Source organism: Egretta garzetta, unplaced genomic scaffold (genome assembly GCF_000687185.1).
Source record: "Egretta garzetta isolate BGI_Z169 unplaced genomic scaffold, ASM68718v1 scaffold107, whole genome shotgun sequence".
In the NCBI taxonomy this organism is placed as follows: domain Eukaryota; kingdom Metazoa; phylum Chordata; class Aves; order Pelecaniformes; family Ardeidae; genus Egretta; species Egretta garzetta.
Genome location: NW_009260399.1, coordinates 1,775,252 through 1,792,232, shown reverse-complemented (window position 1 = coordinate 1,792,232; position 16,981 = coordinate 1,775,252). Strand labels below are relative to the sequence as shown.

The 16,981-nt window shown below is 42.4% G+C and overlaps 1 protein-coding gene across 3 annotated transcripts in view; it reads left to right on the top strand.

The window, feature by feature from the left end:
- MFSD10 (major facilitator superfamily domain containing 10) overlaps positions 1–16,981 on the top strand; it is a 29,681-nt gene that overhangs the window by 4,212 nt on the left and 8,488 nt on the right. Inside the window, exons 2-8 of one of the 3 annotated variants that reach the window (XM_009643203.2) lie at positions 2,295–2,496; positions 3,711–3,807; positions 7,558–7,661; positions 8,609–8,767; positions 10,628–10,816; positions 15,757–15,865; positions 16,874–16,979. In XM_009643203.2, the coding sequence (XP_009641498.1) occupies positions 2,314–2,496; positions 3,711–3,807; positions 7,558–7,661; positions 8,609–8,767; positions 10,628–10,816; positions 15,757–15,865; positions 16,874–16,979 (947 nt within the window). In that variant the 5' untranslated portion in view covers positions 2,295–2,313. Of the gene's footprint in view, positions 1–56; positions 132–2,294; positions 2,497–3,710; positions 3,808–7,557; positions 7,662–8,608; positions 8,768–10,627; positions 10,817–15,756; positions 15,866–16,873; positions 16,980–16,981 lie in introns of those variants that run through there. The other 2 variants (XM_035898637.1, XM_035898636.1) reach the window with 2 other exon arrangements.

Sequence of the window (16,981 nt, the reverse complement as noted above, 5' to 3'; positions counted from 1 at the left end):
TGTCTCCTCCGGGCTTTGGCTGCGCTGGGAAATTGCTTTTTTTTTTCCCCACTCCTCCTTGAAACTCCTGCTCTTGACCTGAATCAGGACTTTGTTAAGGAGTCAGAGGAGCCTTCCCAAGGCTTAGCAAGGTAAAGCTGGGCCTAGGAAATTTCAGAGGCGGGGAAGGGGTGGTAAGGAAACACCAGAAGGATGAACTTCTTCCTGCTGGTTGATGACAAATCTGTGTCTCTGCGTTAGGGCAGGGCCAGCTTTGCTGCTGATCCCTTCCCGAGAGGCACAGCGTCAAACCTCAGCCCTCCCGGCCAGAGGTTGAAGGCAGAAGCGATGAGATACAGACAGGGATGCCTGGGGGGAGCCAAGGCAGAGCCGAGCGAGCATCAGGGACACGAGTTTCAGAGAAACAACTTGCCTAAACTCCCCCCGCTTCAAACATGTCTCACAGAAACCAATGTCATGGTAGAGCTGCTTTTGGTTTTGCTGATGGGGTGCCAGGACCTATAAAATGTTCGGTGGTTTCCTGCCTTGCAAAAAATACAGAGAGATTTGAACAATAAAACTGATGGAGCACAGCAGGCAGAAACATGTAGTACCTTGGGATATTGCCTAAGGGAAATTGCAACCACGTAGCCAAAAGTGGAGCTGAATGAAAGGTCAGTGCTAGCATCAATAGGTTCAAACCTCACGCTAGCTGAAATGGCAGTAAGGGTAAGGCGTAAAGGATGTTATCCTGTGTAACTAACCCTGGAGTAAAGTTCAGCTTGGTCATCCAATTCAGTGGATGAATAAACAAATGTGAGGAAAAACAAGATAGAATCTGCCACAATGAACCCATCCATCAACTGTTGGCTGGATAGACCTAAGGCTGGGGAGGATTTGTCTAAAGGAATGGTTGTTTTGGCTCCAGATGCTCTTAGATCATTTGGGTAAACAAATAACACTAAATATTTGTAGCGCTGATGACTTACCATTTTAAATAAAAGGATCCTGAACATAACCAAACTGCTGTGTTCACTAGCAGATTTAAGAGTGTTGTGCCAAGAATTTAATAAATGGATTGCAGGTGGCTGCCTTCCATGTTTACCTCATGGTGTTTTAACTTTAATAATGCTTCAGTACTAGTAAACTGAATCCACAGGTAAAGAAATGTCACAATTATATTTATTGCTGAGCATAACAAAGTGTTATGATCTTCAGTTAGTGTAATATTATATGCACAAGTGCCTTGTGCACGTAGTATGTCTGGAACACAGTTTGTATTAAGAATTCCTCTGTTTTCAATCCTGACTCATCAAACTCAATGAATATTTTGGTATTGATTGACTTTGTTGGATGAAGTTCTGTCTCCATTTTTGCTCATCTAGTGCAACAAATGCTCATGGATTTTTGCAGTAGAAGGGACTGCAGATCTGATTGTCTTATGAGTGAGATACACTGTAATGTTTTACAAGTTAGAAATTTGCAGTTCCATGGTTTGTGTATTTTACTCCTTGATTTTGGTATCTGTTGAAACTCAGTTTTTTTCAGGATATGGACTGGTTTCTTTATTTGTTAAATACTGAACATGATATGGCCTGCATCCTTGTTTAGGTCTTTAAGACAGTTTTGGAGTATCATCAAAGAAAGTTGGTAGTTCTGGTATTTCTGACAAACTAAAACGCTGCCTTAATCACTTGATGCCCCAACTCATATCGCTGATCAGTGGCTGTCATCCAGAGAAAGAAAAAAAAAAATTCAAGTTTCAAAATTCTATTGTGTGGATTCTTGAGTTGCTGTTACTCTCCAGGATTTACCTTGAAGACAGCATTCCTACAGTGGTTAGGAAGTCTACCTTTTTTTTTTTTTTAATTGTCATTGCTTTAGTCATTTCTAGTATACACTGAAGGCATAATTAATCTATTACTTAGATATTCAAAACAGTAGTGCCCTTTCTTATCTATTTTACTGTAATGCTGAGTTAAAAACATTTGGGAAAGTTGTTTTAGCGTTGCTCAGATGTTAACAAACTTTAAATGCTCCTTAGTTCTGTTTTATTTGGGAAGCTCCTATAATAGAGTTTGTTATCTTACTGCCCTTGTAGCCTGTTCTTGATGCAAGCAAACTTGGTGCTCAACTAATAACCAAGGTTAGAGAGTTCAGGTTCCTGTTCCTTTGAAAACCAGGTAGCTTGATATGGCCATAGCTTATATTTATTTTTGTGAAGTCTGTAGAAAGCGAGAATGAATCAGCAAGATAGTCTTACAAAAGGCCTGCAAAATGGTTCCTGTTGACTGGATATAAATGTAATTTTTTAGAAGCAGAGCACCTAGGAACATGGCCCTGCAAGAGAGAGAAATCAGCAGCAGCTCCATCAATGACAATGACAATGACAAGCAAGAACAGAACAGCAGTCATGTTATTACAATTGTCTTCCTGGCACTTTTCATCGACTTGTTGGGATTCACTCTCATCTTGCCACTGTTTCCTTCCATCCTTGATTATTACAGCCAGACTGAGGTAAGCAACAGAGAAAGTCAGCCTGCTGAAAATGTTAGGTATGAGATCTTCAGGGAAGGTCAGAAGAAAAACCCCTTGCTTTGGGGCAAACCAAATAGCTGTAGGCAGAATAATAATATCCAGCACATTTAAATGGTTCATGGACTGAATTTGTTTGTGAACCTGCATGAGACTCTCCTCTCTTGCTTTTTCATTAAAATGAGGGATTTCTTTGGGGGAAAATTCAGGTATTTCTTAGGGACTAGTCCTTGTAATTACCAGTGTATTTGTGACTTACACTGATGTTGATGGTGAAACAGAGTAAATGACAATCGATAATGGATCTTCATACTGGGGTTTATCTAAGAAACAAAGAGGTAAGAGCTTTTACCCTTACTTGAGCATTTCACACACTCTCTTGCTCCCACTCCCAGCACTGTGTTAACTAGGTCTCAACTTCCATTCTTAGCAGGGAGCTGACTGCTGGTCTGGGAACTCAGGGCAGAAAGTTGTTTTGGTTCCCTGCTGTGCAGCTGCTTGCAGTTACCATTCTCAGGTGTTACTGAACAAGATGAAGATGTTGTCGGGAGAATTATTTTTGCAGCCCATACCTCTATCTCACAGCCTCTTTCTAACCCCACTCAAACTGCAGCTGTAGCCTTTGTCTTTCTTACAACCCTATCTCTAACCCTAACCATGGGCTCTGATCTGCAGGATCTTCCCCCACTTCCAGTGTATTTTCCGTAGCCAAGATCTTCACCTTCTTTTCAGGGCCCCTTTCTTCTTTTCAAGTCCTCCTCCTCTTTTCAAGAACCATTCATTTTTGCACCACCTCTTCTTCCTGCACCTAGAAGTCCCTGGTTCTCCTGGTCTAAATAGTGTATGTGCAGAGGGATAGAGTGTGTGTCATTTTGCTTTATTAATTGAAGGATCCAGGACATGCCACATTTCTTAAGTTCGGGTTTTAGCAAGTATCAGGCCTAGTGGTTTAAAAAAGTCCAAATTCAGACATTCCCCCACCCAAACATACACACCCAATTATCTGCTGCCTGTTGGCATTCACAATTTAAGCTATTTTTAGCCTATGACAATTGATCACCCAGGACATTTTTCCAAGGAGGAGGGAAGGAGTCATCTAACGTTACCCTCTAGTTCACTAAGCTCTGATGCCGTCTTTGAAAATAAAATGGAGAAACTGTTCCCCTGCTTCTATTCCCCAGCTATCTGTTTTGCAGGATGGATTCTATATGTCATTGCAACGTGGTGTGGACTGGTTTGCAGTGATGGTTGGGATGCCTCCAGAGCGGAAATACAACAGTGTCTTATTTGGAGGTATGGAAATTAAACAAACAAGCTAACAGGCCCCCCCGCCCGTGCTCCCGCCTTCCCCCCCCCAGAAACAGTGTGTTCTTTTCAAGATATTTGCAGTGTTGATGTGACAAATGATGAACAATGAGGAAAATTACAAGAAATACAACAAGCATACTTGTCTGTTATTAGATTTAGACTTAAATAATACAGAGAGTGTTTCTTACAGTAGGCTATGAATGATTTTGTTTTTACCACACTGATAGCAATGAAGAGTTGGACAGCTCCACCTCTGTCATTTGGAGACATGGAGGAATGGGCTAGTAGGAACCTTCTGAAATGGACAAATGAAGTTCTGCTACTGGGAAGGAGTATCCCTTGCAGTGACACAGGCTGGGTACTGACTGGTGAGGAGCAGCTCTGCTGTAAAGGCACCGGGGTCCTGGTGAGCAGCCAGCTGAGCATGAGCCAGCCCTGGCAGCAAAAGTACCAACAGCACAGGGGCTGTATGAACAGAAGCAGAGACAGAAGATTGAGGGAAGCGGTTGTCCCCGTATACTCAGCACTTGTTAGACCCCATCTAGAGCATAGCATTCAGTTTTTGCCCCCCAGTACGAGACAGACATTCATAAACTGCAACGAGTTCAGCAGAGGGTCAGGAAGACAAGAGGGTCTGGGGAGCCTGGGCTTGTTCAGCCTGGAGCTACTAGCACCCTTCCAATATCTATGGGGAGGTTATCAAGAAGACAGTGAGGCACTTGACTGTGGTACATGGTGGGAGAAGAAGAGGCAACAGGCATAAATAGAAGCAAGGGAGGTTCAGACTGGGAATAAGGAGGAGCTTTTGCACAGTGAGGATGACCAGTGGAACAAGCTGCCTGGAGAGGTTTTGTAGTCTCCATCCTCAAAGGTTGTCAAACCCCGCCTGGATGAAATCCTGAACAATCTGGTCTGACCTGGTAGGTGACCCTATGAGACAGCGGTTGGAGTAGGTGACTTCCAGAGGTCCCTTTTAACCTGAATTATATTATGATCTTGCCCAATTTGTTCTACAGATTGCTACAGAAATACAGGCCTGCTGTTCCTTATTGTCAGACTGGCAGCTGAGGGTCAGGAGCCTGCTGTGCTAGACTCTGCACAGTCACAGAAATTACTTTCCCTTCACAATTGATCCGCATGTGATAGGAGATCAATCAGTAGGAAACACTGGAATTAGAAGCTTGTGAATCAAGTCTCACGTTGCTGCTGGGCAGCTATAGTGCAGCACTGCTTCTAAATCTCATTAGTCTGATTAAAAGCAGGAGAGCTGCTGACTTGCAGGGCCCCAGAAGCATTTGCTGTCACTAGGACACTCACATGGGTGAGCTCCAGCGGGAGTAGTACAGGAAATCCCGCAGCATACATGTGTTACACATCAGAGGCTCTTTTGGCTCCTTGTGATCTAAAGAGTTGTGAGGAAACTGGGATTTCAGAGTATGAAGATGTGAGGGTGTCTGGATTAATTTTAATTGGAAATGCCTAGACCCTGTGCTGACCTGAGGCCTCCCTAAGATAAGCAAAAGGCTTTTAAACAAAAAAAAAAGCAAAACTTTATTAAAATGTATGTGTGAATGTATTGTTACTATTTAAAGTAGGTTTGGGGGGTTTAACAGGCATTAGAAAGTTTATAAACAATTTTCCTCTTTCCCACGGTGTGCTTGCTGGCATGGTTTGTTTCTGTTCTTGTTTTCAATCAAATTGCTGGCTTTGAATGGTAGGAAACAAGTTTTCTTTAATGCCTCAGAAACTGTTTTCTGTCTCCTCTATGGCCTGACTGCATGCCTCCTCCATGCTCCTTCTCTCTGTCTCAAACTCTGTTTAAACAAGGGGCTGGGAGCTCACAGTTGTGTCCAGCTTGTTGCCTTTCCTTTTACCTGCTGTGTCCTATACTCTCAGGGGTGCTGTATCCCTTGACTTGGCTCAGTTGCTTTCAACGGGTAGGAGAAATCTCCTTGGTCCTTCCAGAGGAGTCCAACTGACTCTTTTGCCCTTTGAAGAAATATAGCATCTAACTGGCAACATGCAAATAAAATAGTTTGTCTCAGAAAGGAAGCTGGTATCCCTTGCTGTTTTCTCTCTGGGAGAAAAGTATTGAGAGAAAAGTGTTTAGAAGCAGTATTGAGTGGTGATGGGAATGTTCACTAACTACCTGGCAGCTACAGGCAGTGAGCATGCAGACAAGGTGGCTGAATTAACCTGATATCTGTCGTATTTGTCTCCATCTCTTCTGCTGTCTTTGGTGACAGCTTTTCTTAATGAGGCTCTTTCCCCTGGGTGGAACAGCCCCACTTTTGCTGCTCCCTGGCTATGAGGTATTTGGCACGTGTGGCCAACAAGTCAAGGGAGGTGATTCTGCCCCGCTCTGGTGAGACCCCACCTCCAGTACTGCCTCCAGCTCTGGGGTCCTCAGCACAGGAAAAACACGGACCTGTTGGAGCGGGTCCAGAGGAGGCCACAAAAATGTCAAAGGGCTGGAACACCTCTCCTGTGAGGACAAGCTCAGAGAGTTGGGGTTGTTCAGCCTAGAGAAGAGAAGGCTCTGGGGAGACCTGATTGTGGCATTTCAGTACTTAAAGGGGGCCTATAAAAAAGATGGGGACACTTTTTAGTAGAGCCTGTTGCGATAGGACAAGGGGTAATGGCTTTAAACTAAATGAGGGTAGATTCAGCCTAGATATAAGGAAGACATTTTTTATTATGAGGATGGTGAAACACTGGAACAGGTTGCCCAGAGAAGTTGTAGATGCCCCATGCCTGGAAACATTCAAGGTCAGGCTGGATGGGGCTCTGAGCAACCAGATGTGGTTGAAGATGTCCCTGCCCATGGCAGGGGCGTTGGACTAGCTGACCTTTATAGGTCCCTTCCAACCCAAACTATGATTCTATTATTTTTTTACAGGTTTTTGGGCTTTTGAGCTATCATAAGCAGTTGTTGTCCCCAAGGTGTTCAGTATCAATATTCTGCTTCCCTCAGAGTTGATGGGAACAGAACTTCTGGACTCACTGTCCTCTGCCTTTTAAAGCTTTGATAGATGAATGATCTGAGACATATAACCCAGTTTTTCCTTTAGCGAAAAACTGTGATGGCAAGGCATTTTTTTGCCTGCTTGTTGAGAGTGTAGTGCAAATTAATCAGTGTGTGAAGCTAGAAATGGCAAGAGAAAAGAGGAATTAAAGATCACAGAAGCTGGAGGCAGATTTCAAAAGGCTCTTGGAGTTTGCTGGAATCACTCCTGCCTCTTAGGGCGTCTCACTAACAGCAGTGCTTATGTCCTCCTTTCCATGATAAGAAGGGAAGAAAAGCTAATTAAACATGACAGAATCAGGTTCAAACAATAAAAAAAAAATCTTAAAAGAACTGGGACTGTTAAAGCTGTGTTATCTCTGCTTTAAGAACAGAAAATGCATGTAGTCAGTTGGGGAAGCATTGGCATTCCATTATAATCAGTGAGTTTCAAACCCTTTCTCACCAGTGAAGTAACCAGTGAATCATCCAGCTTATGCCTGTTAGTCTGGTCTGTCTATATTTGCCACCTAAATTAAATAACAATGTAAGATCAGTGTTTTGAGGGTGGCTAAGTTTCAGAGACATAGCTGTTCTTTACAGCTGTTGTTTTACATCTCATTGTATATTTTTAAAGGATGCGATGGAGTGATAGGTCTGGAACAGGTTGGCTGTCTTTGTATTTAAGATGAAGGCAGCAAGTCTAATGATTATTATTTTTTTAATTTTAGGTCTGATTGGCTCAATCTTTTCCATCTTACAGTTTTTTTCCTGTCCCCTCACTGGTGCTGTGTCGGACTCCTTGGGCAGAAGACCTGTCATCTTGATGACAGTGGTATGTGTCTCGTGCTGATTTTAGGCATGCCATCTCAATACACAGTTGAAGGCACTATGGTTTTGTGGTTAGCGCAAAGGATTGGGAAATTGAATATTCTAGGTCTGATGGTTGTTGGCTGCTTCTTGCCAAGTCACTTGGCCACAGCTACTTAAGATGAGCTTCCCAGGTCCAGAATTGTATGTAGGAGGCACCAAAATGTCTATCTGTTGCTGGGATTTTCCAAAATCCCTTTCCCCTGTGTACAGGAGTATGACTTAAGATGCTCTGTTTATATATGTTAACCCCTGTATATTTTAGTTCCCCAAGTGACTAATGAGGGCTGATCACTGCCTGACTTATTTCATGGATTGTTGGTTAGGAAATGCTATATAGCAGTGTAAGATGTATTTCTTATGAATATGAACATTCTCCAAAACGTTTTCTCTGTTGCTGGCATGGGACTCTAATTACAGAAGCAGTGCAGAGCAAATGTGTACATACATGGAGGAACTTGTCAGCAAATGATATACAAATCCCCCTATCCTGTAGGCTTGCGGAGAGTGAATTAAACAAACATGCATGCTTATGACTGATTATGAAATTTAAGGGCTAGAACTGTGAATTCTTATTTTGAAATCAGAATTCTCTTGAAGTTGAAAACAAGTGGAGCGGGATGTATAAAAGCTGTTTTGTGCGTAAGACTGATTTAGATCCCTCTGAACTTTCTTTGTTCTTCTAATTTTATTAGTAGTCTCACATTCATATGAAGTTTGTATGGATTTGTTTCTAATTCTTTTATATCACTGTTCGGGACATAATGCAGTATCAGTATATTCAGACATTACTGTTACATGGGTATTGGAGCAGCTATTCAAAACAAACAAATTAAATGTTTAGCTGGGAAATATGCAGAAATGGTATCAACTTTGCTCTGCTTTATAAAGAACCCTTTCTTGCTTCTACAGATGGGTTTGATAACATCATACGCACTATGGGCTGCCTCTAGGACTTTTGGCATTTTTCTTCTCTCCAGGATAGTAGGTGGAATAAGCAAAGGGAATGTCAGCCTCTCCACAGCTATAATTGCTGACTTGCACTCTCCAAAAGCACGGAGCAAGGGCATGGTGAGTTACGCATGTGGGGTATATGTTTTTGTTTGCTGGGTAAATTTTAATTGATTTCAGGTGCTCAGAATGTCTTCCTCAGGTGTGTGTATTCACTGATCAAGTGAAAACATGACTTTATATACTACCTCCCTTCTGAAAAGATGCCAGGTCATTTTGTTGGTAAGCTCTCAGACTTTACTTGTCGATGACTTGTGAATGCAGATGTCAATGACAAGTGAAATGCAGATGCCCTAGAAGTGGCAAAACTCTCTGTGTAAGTGTTGTAACTGTTACTCCTGCTGATAATAGTAATCCTCATTATAATAGCTGAGAAATTGAAAAGTCTTATGGCCCAATTCTGGTAGCTGGAAGCCAGTTAAAAGACAACCCATTTTTCTCACCTTCCCAAACTGTGGAAGCACAGCAGCACAACACAGCATGTCTCCTGACTTCCTTGGATGCTGCACTGGCTTCAGGATCTGAGCTCAGCAGGTAAAAGATGTGGCATTTGGCTGACTGAGCAGCAAGTAATATGAACAGCTGCCCTGTCCTCTTACAGAAGGCACCAGACCAGATGGAAACACCCTGCAGGCTGAACTTTGCTGGTGAATTACCAGTTAGATCTTTTATCTTATATAAATCTTGGGGGCCCAAACTCCTGTTAACAGATTGTTATAAGCCACTATGAGGGACAAATGTTTCTTGGGAGAGGAAAGCTTTAGATTTCACAGTGATAGGTAATGAATTTTCCAAGCAATTTATTATAATCCTGGCGAGCCAAAGTATTGGTTTATGTATGGAGAGGGATGGCCACACAGCACTAGTAAATAAAACGGGTCAGGGCCTATTTTTAGAGCCTGAGAGCAAGTCACTTAGTATGGCGTGGCTCACATCCGTATGGCTCTACTGTCTTCTTTTTCAGAGCAAAGTAGGCATGTTCATTCTGCTTTCTGGGAAGAGAATAGCATCTGACTGATTCTATTCCCAGACTCTGATGGGACATTGCCTGGGAGAGTGCTAGCTGGGCAGGTTGAAAAACAGTGGAGACTGTGAGGTGACACGGTGACGCCTGAGTGTGCCCTGGCCTTGTTTAGTTTAGTACTACAGATAGAGTTAAATAGACTCAGGAAAGCAGGAGTATTGTGTCCTGGGATGACATGTTTGGGTCCCACATACACAAGTACGCATCTTTGAATGTTTCTTAAAGAAAATGAGGTGGATCCTGCACTGTTGTATTCTTAAGCAATCTCACTGAGGCTGATGACTCAAATCAGTATTCTTTTAAGCTCCCATCCAGTGTGTACAGATTCCACCTCTTTTCCTATGTACTGGTTTCATAGTGAGTTCATAAATCCTCTTTAGTACTTGCACTAAATTCAGGTTGTTCTGGGAAACCTCTCAGCCTGTTTGCTCTATGAGCCATAAATTCCTAAATACAGAAATTATAACTTCTAGATGCCAAAGTGTTTTAGAAGCTTTAGACATTGTTATGAATTCCTACCATGGAGCTGTCCTCAATTCTCCAGTTTTACACTACAAAAGTTTATCCTATGGCTGAGGGATCTACTGGCTGAGCAGTCCCTGCAGTGGGAATCATTATTTCCCTTCCCAACTTCCTTTCACTCATAAACATGTTGCAGTTTGCTCCTGCCACTTCCCTGACTAGACAGAAAATAAAATCAGTTATTTGGAAATAACAGGTTTTTCACACTTAATGGTCATTGCTGTGCACTCCCTACATCCTCAGGGTGGTTACATTCTGTATCTGGTTGCATTTCTTTAAGGTAAATGCCAGGAAATCCAAACTGTTTTAGAACTGAGCTACCTGAACAAACTGGTGTCTCAGACTACATGTCTGTATTCATTGTATCATTGCAGGCAATGATTGGCGTTGCTTTCTCCCTTGGTTTTACCCTGGGTCCCATGATCGGAGCTTACCTAGCCGTGGAGACAGAGAAAGGAGAAGTCTTCTATCTTCATTCAGCATTGCTAGCACTCACGTTTGCTGTGGCTGAATTAATTTTCATCTTCTTCCTACTTCCGGAGACACTTCCAAAAGAAAAACGGGTAAATGGACTATCAATCTGAAGATCTGTGTTTCTTTCAAAAACAGGATTTGGCAACGGTTGAAATACTAGAAACAATGAAGAAGGGGCTGAGCCAGTATCTCAGGAATTTAGCTCATTCCTGGGACTAGGATTTAGTAGTATTATTTTCTCCTATGAGGCCAGGCTGAGAGAGTTGGGCTTGTTGAGTCTGGAGAAAAGAAGGCTACGGGGAGACCTGATTGCGGCCTTCCAGTACCTAAAGGGGGCCTATAGGAAAGATGGGGAACGTCTTTTTAGTAGGGCCAGCTGTGTTAGGACAAGGGGAAATGGTTTTAAACTAGAACAGGGTAGGTTCAGGCTAGAGGTAAGGAAGAAATTTTTTACAATGAGGGTGGTAAAACACTGGCACAGGTTGCCCAGAGAGGTAGTGGAGGCCCCATCCCTGGGAACATTCAAGGCCAGGTTGGATGGGGCTCTGAGCAACCTGATCTAGTTAGCGGTGTCCCTGCTCCTGCAGGGCGGTTGGACTAGATGACCACTAGTGGTCCCTTCCAACCCTAAACATTCTATGATTCTATGATTCTGTTCAGGCTGGTTTCAAAGTGGTTGCATGATGCATCTCCTAGCCTGGTGTAACATGAGAAATTCTTTATAGCTAACATGTCTGCTTAATTGCTGGGTTTGGTGTGTTAGGTTTATATTTCTCAAAACCTAATGGGAGCCTAGGAGGAAGAGGGTGGATTTTAAACTGTGATCACAATGACTCCCTGGGGATGAGTTTCAGCTAGTCATAAAAGTTAAATGCATCAGAGACTGGATTTTCTTTCATTTAGCCAGTATATGTTAGAAATTTTCTTAACTATTATCTTGTCTTTGCTTGATTATTTTGAACGTTCAGGTAGCAAATAACTTACTTTCATTTAGCCAGTATATGTTAGAAATTTTCTTTCTTTCTATTATCTTGTCTTTGCTTGATTATTTTGAACATTCAGGTAGCAAATAACTTATCTCTGAGCTGTGTTGTCTTCCACAGATACAAAATATCTACATGTGCTAAAATACAGGGATTGTTTGGATTTGTGGGGCCAAACAGTTATTAACATCATGATTTAATATTGTGTGATCTGACGCTGTCCAGGATATATCTGATTGAAAGTCTCTTGGACCAGTCTGCTTTGGTAGCGTAGGAGAGGCTGAATTCAGCCCTAGTATCTGGGTGAAACACTCGATTTGAGGCTTTCCAGTGGATTGGGTCTTTCCTATCATCCCTTGTTTCTAAGTAGCACTCAAGCTGTTGAAGCGTGCTTGGTTTCTGAATAGCCCAACCCATTTGACACTGAGACTTGTTCAGGAAACTTTTGCTGCTATGCTCCTGCCAGGGCAAAACTTGAGACCTTCTCTGAGTGTTTCCCAGCAGGTTGTATCCCATGTGGAACCAGTTGCTCATGTTATCTTCCCAAGCACTACAGCTATTTTATTTTTTTGATAGCTCTTCCATGTGTCATTTGTTCCCCTTTCCTGTTTGGCCATTTCTAAACATTCCAGATAAAATCCTGTTCTTGGTTAGAGCTGCACATTCTGGGGCGGTGGCAATGTATTGACGTAGGGAGGTGCTGTAAAGCGAATCTGTATTCTATAAACAATGCCACCTTTGCTGTAGAGGGATAAATGGCTTCAGGGCCTTTTAGGACTGTATGATGACTGAATATCTCCTTCCTCCTTATATTATTCTCTTGAGAGTTGTTCTGATAAGCTAGTCTGTGTTAGCCAACATGACTGAATTTTGGTAAGAAAACGAATAATCTGTCCCTGCTTTTTAGGGCTGTGTCTCTGTGCAGCAGCGGGTATTGCGTGAGGTGGATTAATAGTTGCCACTCAGGGTCAGGTCCCAGTCATGCAAAATACACAGGGTGTCTGACAGCTGGTGAGATAGTGGTTTGTCTGGCATTGGAGCTTCCTGTGATCAGTATCAATGTTAGTGCTTTTGCACTGCCTCCTTTCAGCCTGCATCTGGGCCATGGCCTTATGTGATTTATGTGTTCCAGGGTATTTGTAATTTCACTTATTAGCTGCTTTGCTCTTTTCTTGGGTAATTCCTCCTACTTTCTGAGTGGGAGAAGAGCAGTTTTCTTGGCCCCTGGGTGACAGAGGAAAGGCAGGTATGTTGGCTGCCTTTCTGGAACTTGGCAGGGCTGAGCTGGAGCAGGTGCTCCTGAAGTATAGGAATGGATGCGTTGGAAGGACAAAGCTGTAAAAAGAGGGGAAATTATAATGATAACCGGTAGGAGGACGTGCCAGTGGGATCGGACATCTGTTTCCTTGACATACGCTATGTTCTCATCATGTTCTTGTTTCTCTATCAGTCCTCTTTTAACAGGAGAGAAGATCAAGTATTCCACATTCATTCATGCTGGAATTAACTTGTAGAAAGGGGAAGGTGGAGGGGGGGACAGGGGAAACAAGGATGAGTTTTCATCCAAGGAGAATAGAATTTTTGCTGTCCTTCTTCACCTTTTTTTCAACTGTTCCACAACTTTCTTGGGTGAAGAGTGACCAGAGAACTGTACCTTTCACTTATCAGAGACACTGGTCTTACGTGAGGTGGCCAAAACAGCTCCTGCTGCAACCTACGTGGGAGAAGGGAGGAATGGAACTGTCTGTGGTGGAATCTGTCTCCTTTAAGAGCTTTTGAGTTAATTTTTAGCTAAGCTAGTCATGGGTTCCTAGCTGGAGGGAGGGTCTTACAACTTTTGTTTTTTTCTGGTGTCCAGCTAATCATGTAAGGACTATGCACAGGGCTGTGCAGCATCACTAGCAGACTTACGGAAAAACAAGGCTTTTGCTCTATGCATACTAAACCGTGTTTGTTCTGAAGGGTAAGGCTGGAGCTTGGAAGGCCCAGGCTGCATTCCTGATTTGGACTGACTCTGTGCCTTCAAGACATGTTACTTAGTCTCCCTGCATTAGAGGAAAATAGAGTAAACAAAGACGCTGTGAAAAATGTCTACCATTCAAGGTGTTTTGGGGTGATCATGAAGTAAAACTGAGCAATTCTGGAGTAATAAATCGTAAGCATAGAAATTAAATGCAAGTTAGATATTGCAGATTTTGAATCTGCAAAGGATCTAAACTCCATGCAGCCGGTGACATTGACTGAAATTGGCAGTGTTTTGTTATTTGGGGGTGGTGAAACACTTTTGTCAGTTTTAGGACAATGTTTTCATTATTAATCAGTGGATGAAGTCACTTCTGGACTATTGCTTCTAGGGCAAAGATAGGAGAAATTAAATTTACATGCACACGCACGTATGTTAAAAAAAATCTAATATGCATATATATTTCATAAAACACTTAAGATTTTAAACATATAGATATATAATGCATATCCTCTGGACCAAACTTAAAATCAGCCTTGTAATACAAAGCAGCTTGGCACCCTGTCTGACATGGATAATAATTCAAACCAGGTACAAACTGCAGTGTTTTTTTTATTACTGGCAAACATGCTTGAAGAGAGTCACTTGTTACCAGATTCTCTATGCTGTAGTACATCATCGTGCCAACAAATGCAGGAACTGAGGATTGCTACCAGCCAGCTTCAGGAAATCCTCTTACAGACCTTTTAAAAGCATGAGGAAACAACTTCTTGGGAGTGTCTGTTTGCTCTCTGCAATGCATGCAGTGGAAGGAGAGAAAAATATCCCAGTTTGTTCTTTATGGCTTTATACAAAACCAGCCTGGTATATTGAACTGGTTGCTGTTGCGAGAGTAATGGGCTCCAGAGCTCTTCTGTCGGATACTCAGATGCTCTGACTATCAAAACAAGTCGGGTCGTGTTAATACCGTATTGAAGGTTGATTTGTGTACAGCTTTATTAAATCCATTCCGTATGGGTCCTCGGGTCATGCACCAAGATTAAGTTCCGCTGATAATTTGACCTTTAATCTCTGCCCTCAGGGGGGTGATAGCTCCCACCCTCCCTCCCTATCTGGGAAGAGAAGGAAGCTCATCAGATAAAGTCTGTGCAGTGCTTTGAAGATGTGAAATACCAAGTGTGATTATTCAGGATTCTTGAGTCTGTCTTACCTCTTCCTGTGACTGTCATGTAAAGTGACAGTCTAAATTCTCCTGCTTCAAAAGGAGTTGTTTCCTTAAGAATTTAGACATCATTTTTTCTTTAGTATTTTCTTCGATTTTCTATACCTTAGAATAAAAAAATAACAAATTAAAACATTAAATTCCCTAAAGATGAAAGAATAAGCCTCTCCTAAGCTCCTGTTGAGGAGGAGCAGAGAGTGACACTAGGCATAATTAGGTTGAGATATACACAGTACAAGGACCAGAAGTGCTACAAAACAAATTTTCCTCTTCAAAAAGCCATACAATATGGCTGGGCAGAATGTCTCGAGGAATCTCTCTAAAATCTCTCCAAGGAATCTCTCTAAAAATTATATTTTCCTTTTCTTCCCCAGGAGATGTCACTGGCTGGCTAAAAGAACAACCAGTACCAAAACAGACCATTGTTAGATGTGCTACACGTACTGTTCTCAGACCTGCAGCACACAAGCAAATCCCCAGCTTCCCATGAGCTTGCGGGCAGATGTGCTATTATTTTCCCAGTAAATGTTCATTGGACATGAGGGCTGATGCAAAAAGTGAACCAAATAAAGCCACCTTCAAGGCTGTGGAGAACATATCTCTTCTACTTTTTAAGAACCCTGTCTTCAGTGAAAGCTGCTATCAGTGCTCTCTCTACCTTCTGGTTACAGTGCTGGAGCCAGTTCTGTGATCAGAAAGCCTGGGATGTTATTGGGGGTCACTCAAACACCAATGCCAGCTGCCTTGTTTCATCTCAGATAATTTGTGTAGATGTAGAAGCACACTTGACTCTTACTGTCAATTCCTTCCAGTATTTATTACATCAGGTTTTTAAATAAACCTCTCTCTTTCTCCAATCAGGTCTCTTCTGTGACATCTGGATTTCAGGCAGCAGTTGACTTGCTCAGTCCTTTGGCTTTATTTCAGTTTTCTGCAGTCACCCGAGGAAAGGAATCCCCTTCAGAGGAGAGTAAGTGTTAGCTGGCTTTTTATATCAATATTGTACGTCTTTTTGTACGTGGCTATGGTTTCTAAGTGAAAACTTTACTCAAACCATTTCAGAAGCAGCATTCTGTTCACTCATTTAAAACCCACCTTATTAACTTATGAACAGGGAGTTGCAAGTTCCCTTGGATGCTGGTCCTGTTATGCCCCAAAGAAGGTTTTAGGGGTTAGCGTTTTGAAGGTTTCTGACTTGCTACTTGCTTTTTCTTAGGCACTGGCTGCAGCATGGGGTAGGCTGCAGTAAGTGAAGGGATTTAAAGAGGTAGATGAAGGCATGCATAAGGGAGATGTGCTGCAAACCAGGAAACTTCAGACTGAAATTTTATTTCTCAGTTCAGGACTTGGAGGTGTAGGGTTTGAACTGGACATTTCTTTAAATGAAATTATCTAAGCTGTAGAAAATAAATCAGTGTTTGCCAGGTCAGTCCTCCTTGCTGCTGCATCAGGAACAGAATAATATTTGCCACTTCGGAGAAACTTGTTAAATCCTGCATTGGCAGAAACACAAGTAAGGTAATCTATCACAGACCATTTGTAGCTTAGAAAAAGGGATGCTGTGCTTTAGCCAATATCAACCCGAGAGCAGCATCAAGGTATTAGGTGGAATGCAGGTATTGATTAAAAATAAAGAAATAAATCCCAGTGTAGGTGGGGGTGTCAGCATGAGGCAGAGGGGCTGGACTGGGTGAGTGAGACCAGGGTGACCCAGAGAGACGTTAGTCTATTTGGCTCTCCCCCCCTCACAAGAAGGGAGGTAGTGGTCAGAAGTCATTTGGTGGCACGTCTTTTATGGATATTTAAAATGAGCATCTGAGGTGAGAAGTTTTCCCTGTACAGTTGATAAATGTTGCTCTGCTATTGTTGTTATGTTCTCAAGCTATGCTTGAAAAACACCGCTGTATTTCTAGCTCACTTTTTTTCCCCCTTGGTGTGTTTTTGTTTGGGTTTTTTTGTTTGTTTTTTGTTTGTTTAGACCTTCAGAATCTCAAAATCTTGGGCCTGGCTTATTTCCTGTACCTCTTCCTGTTTTCCGGCTTGGAGTACACACTGAGTTTTCTCACTCACCAGAGATTCCAGTTCA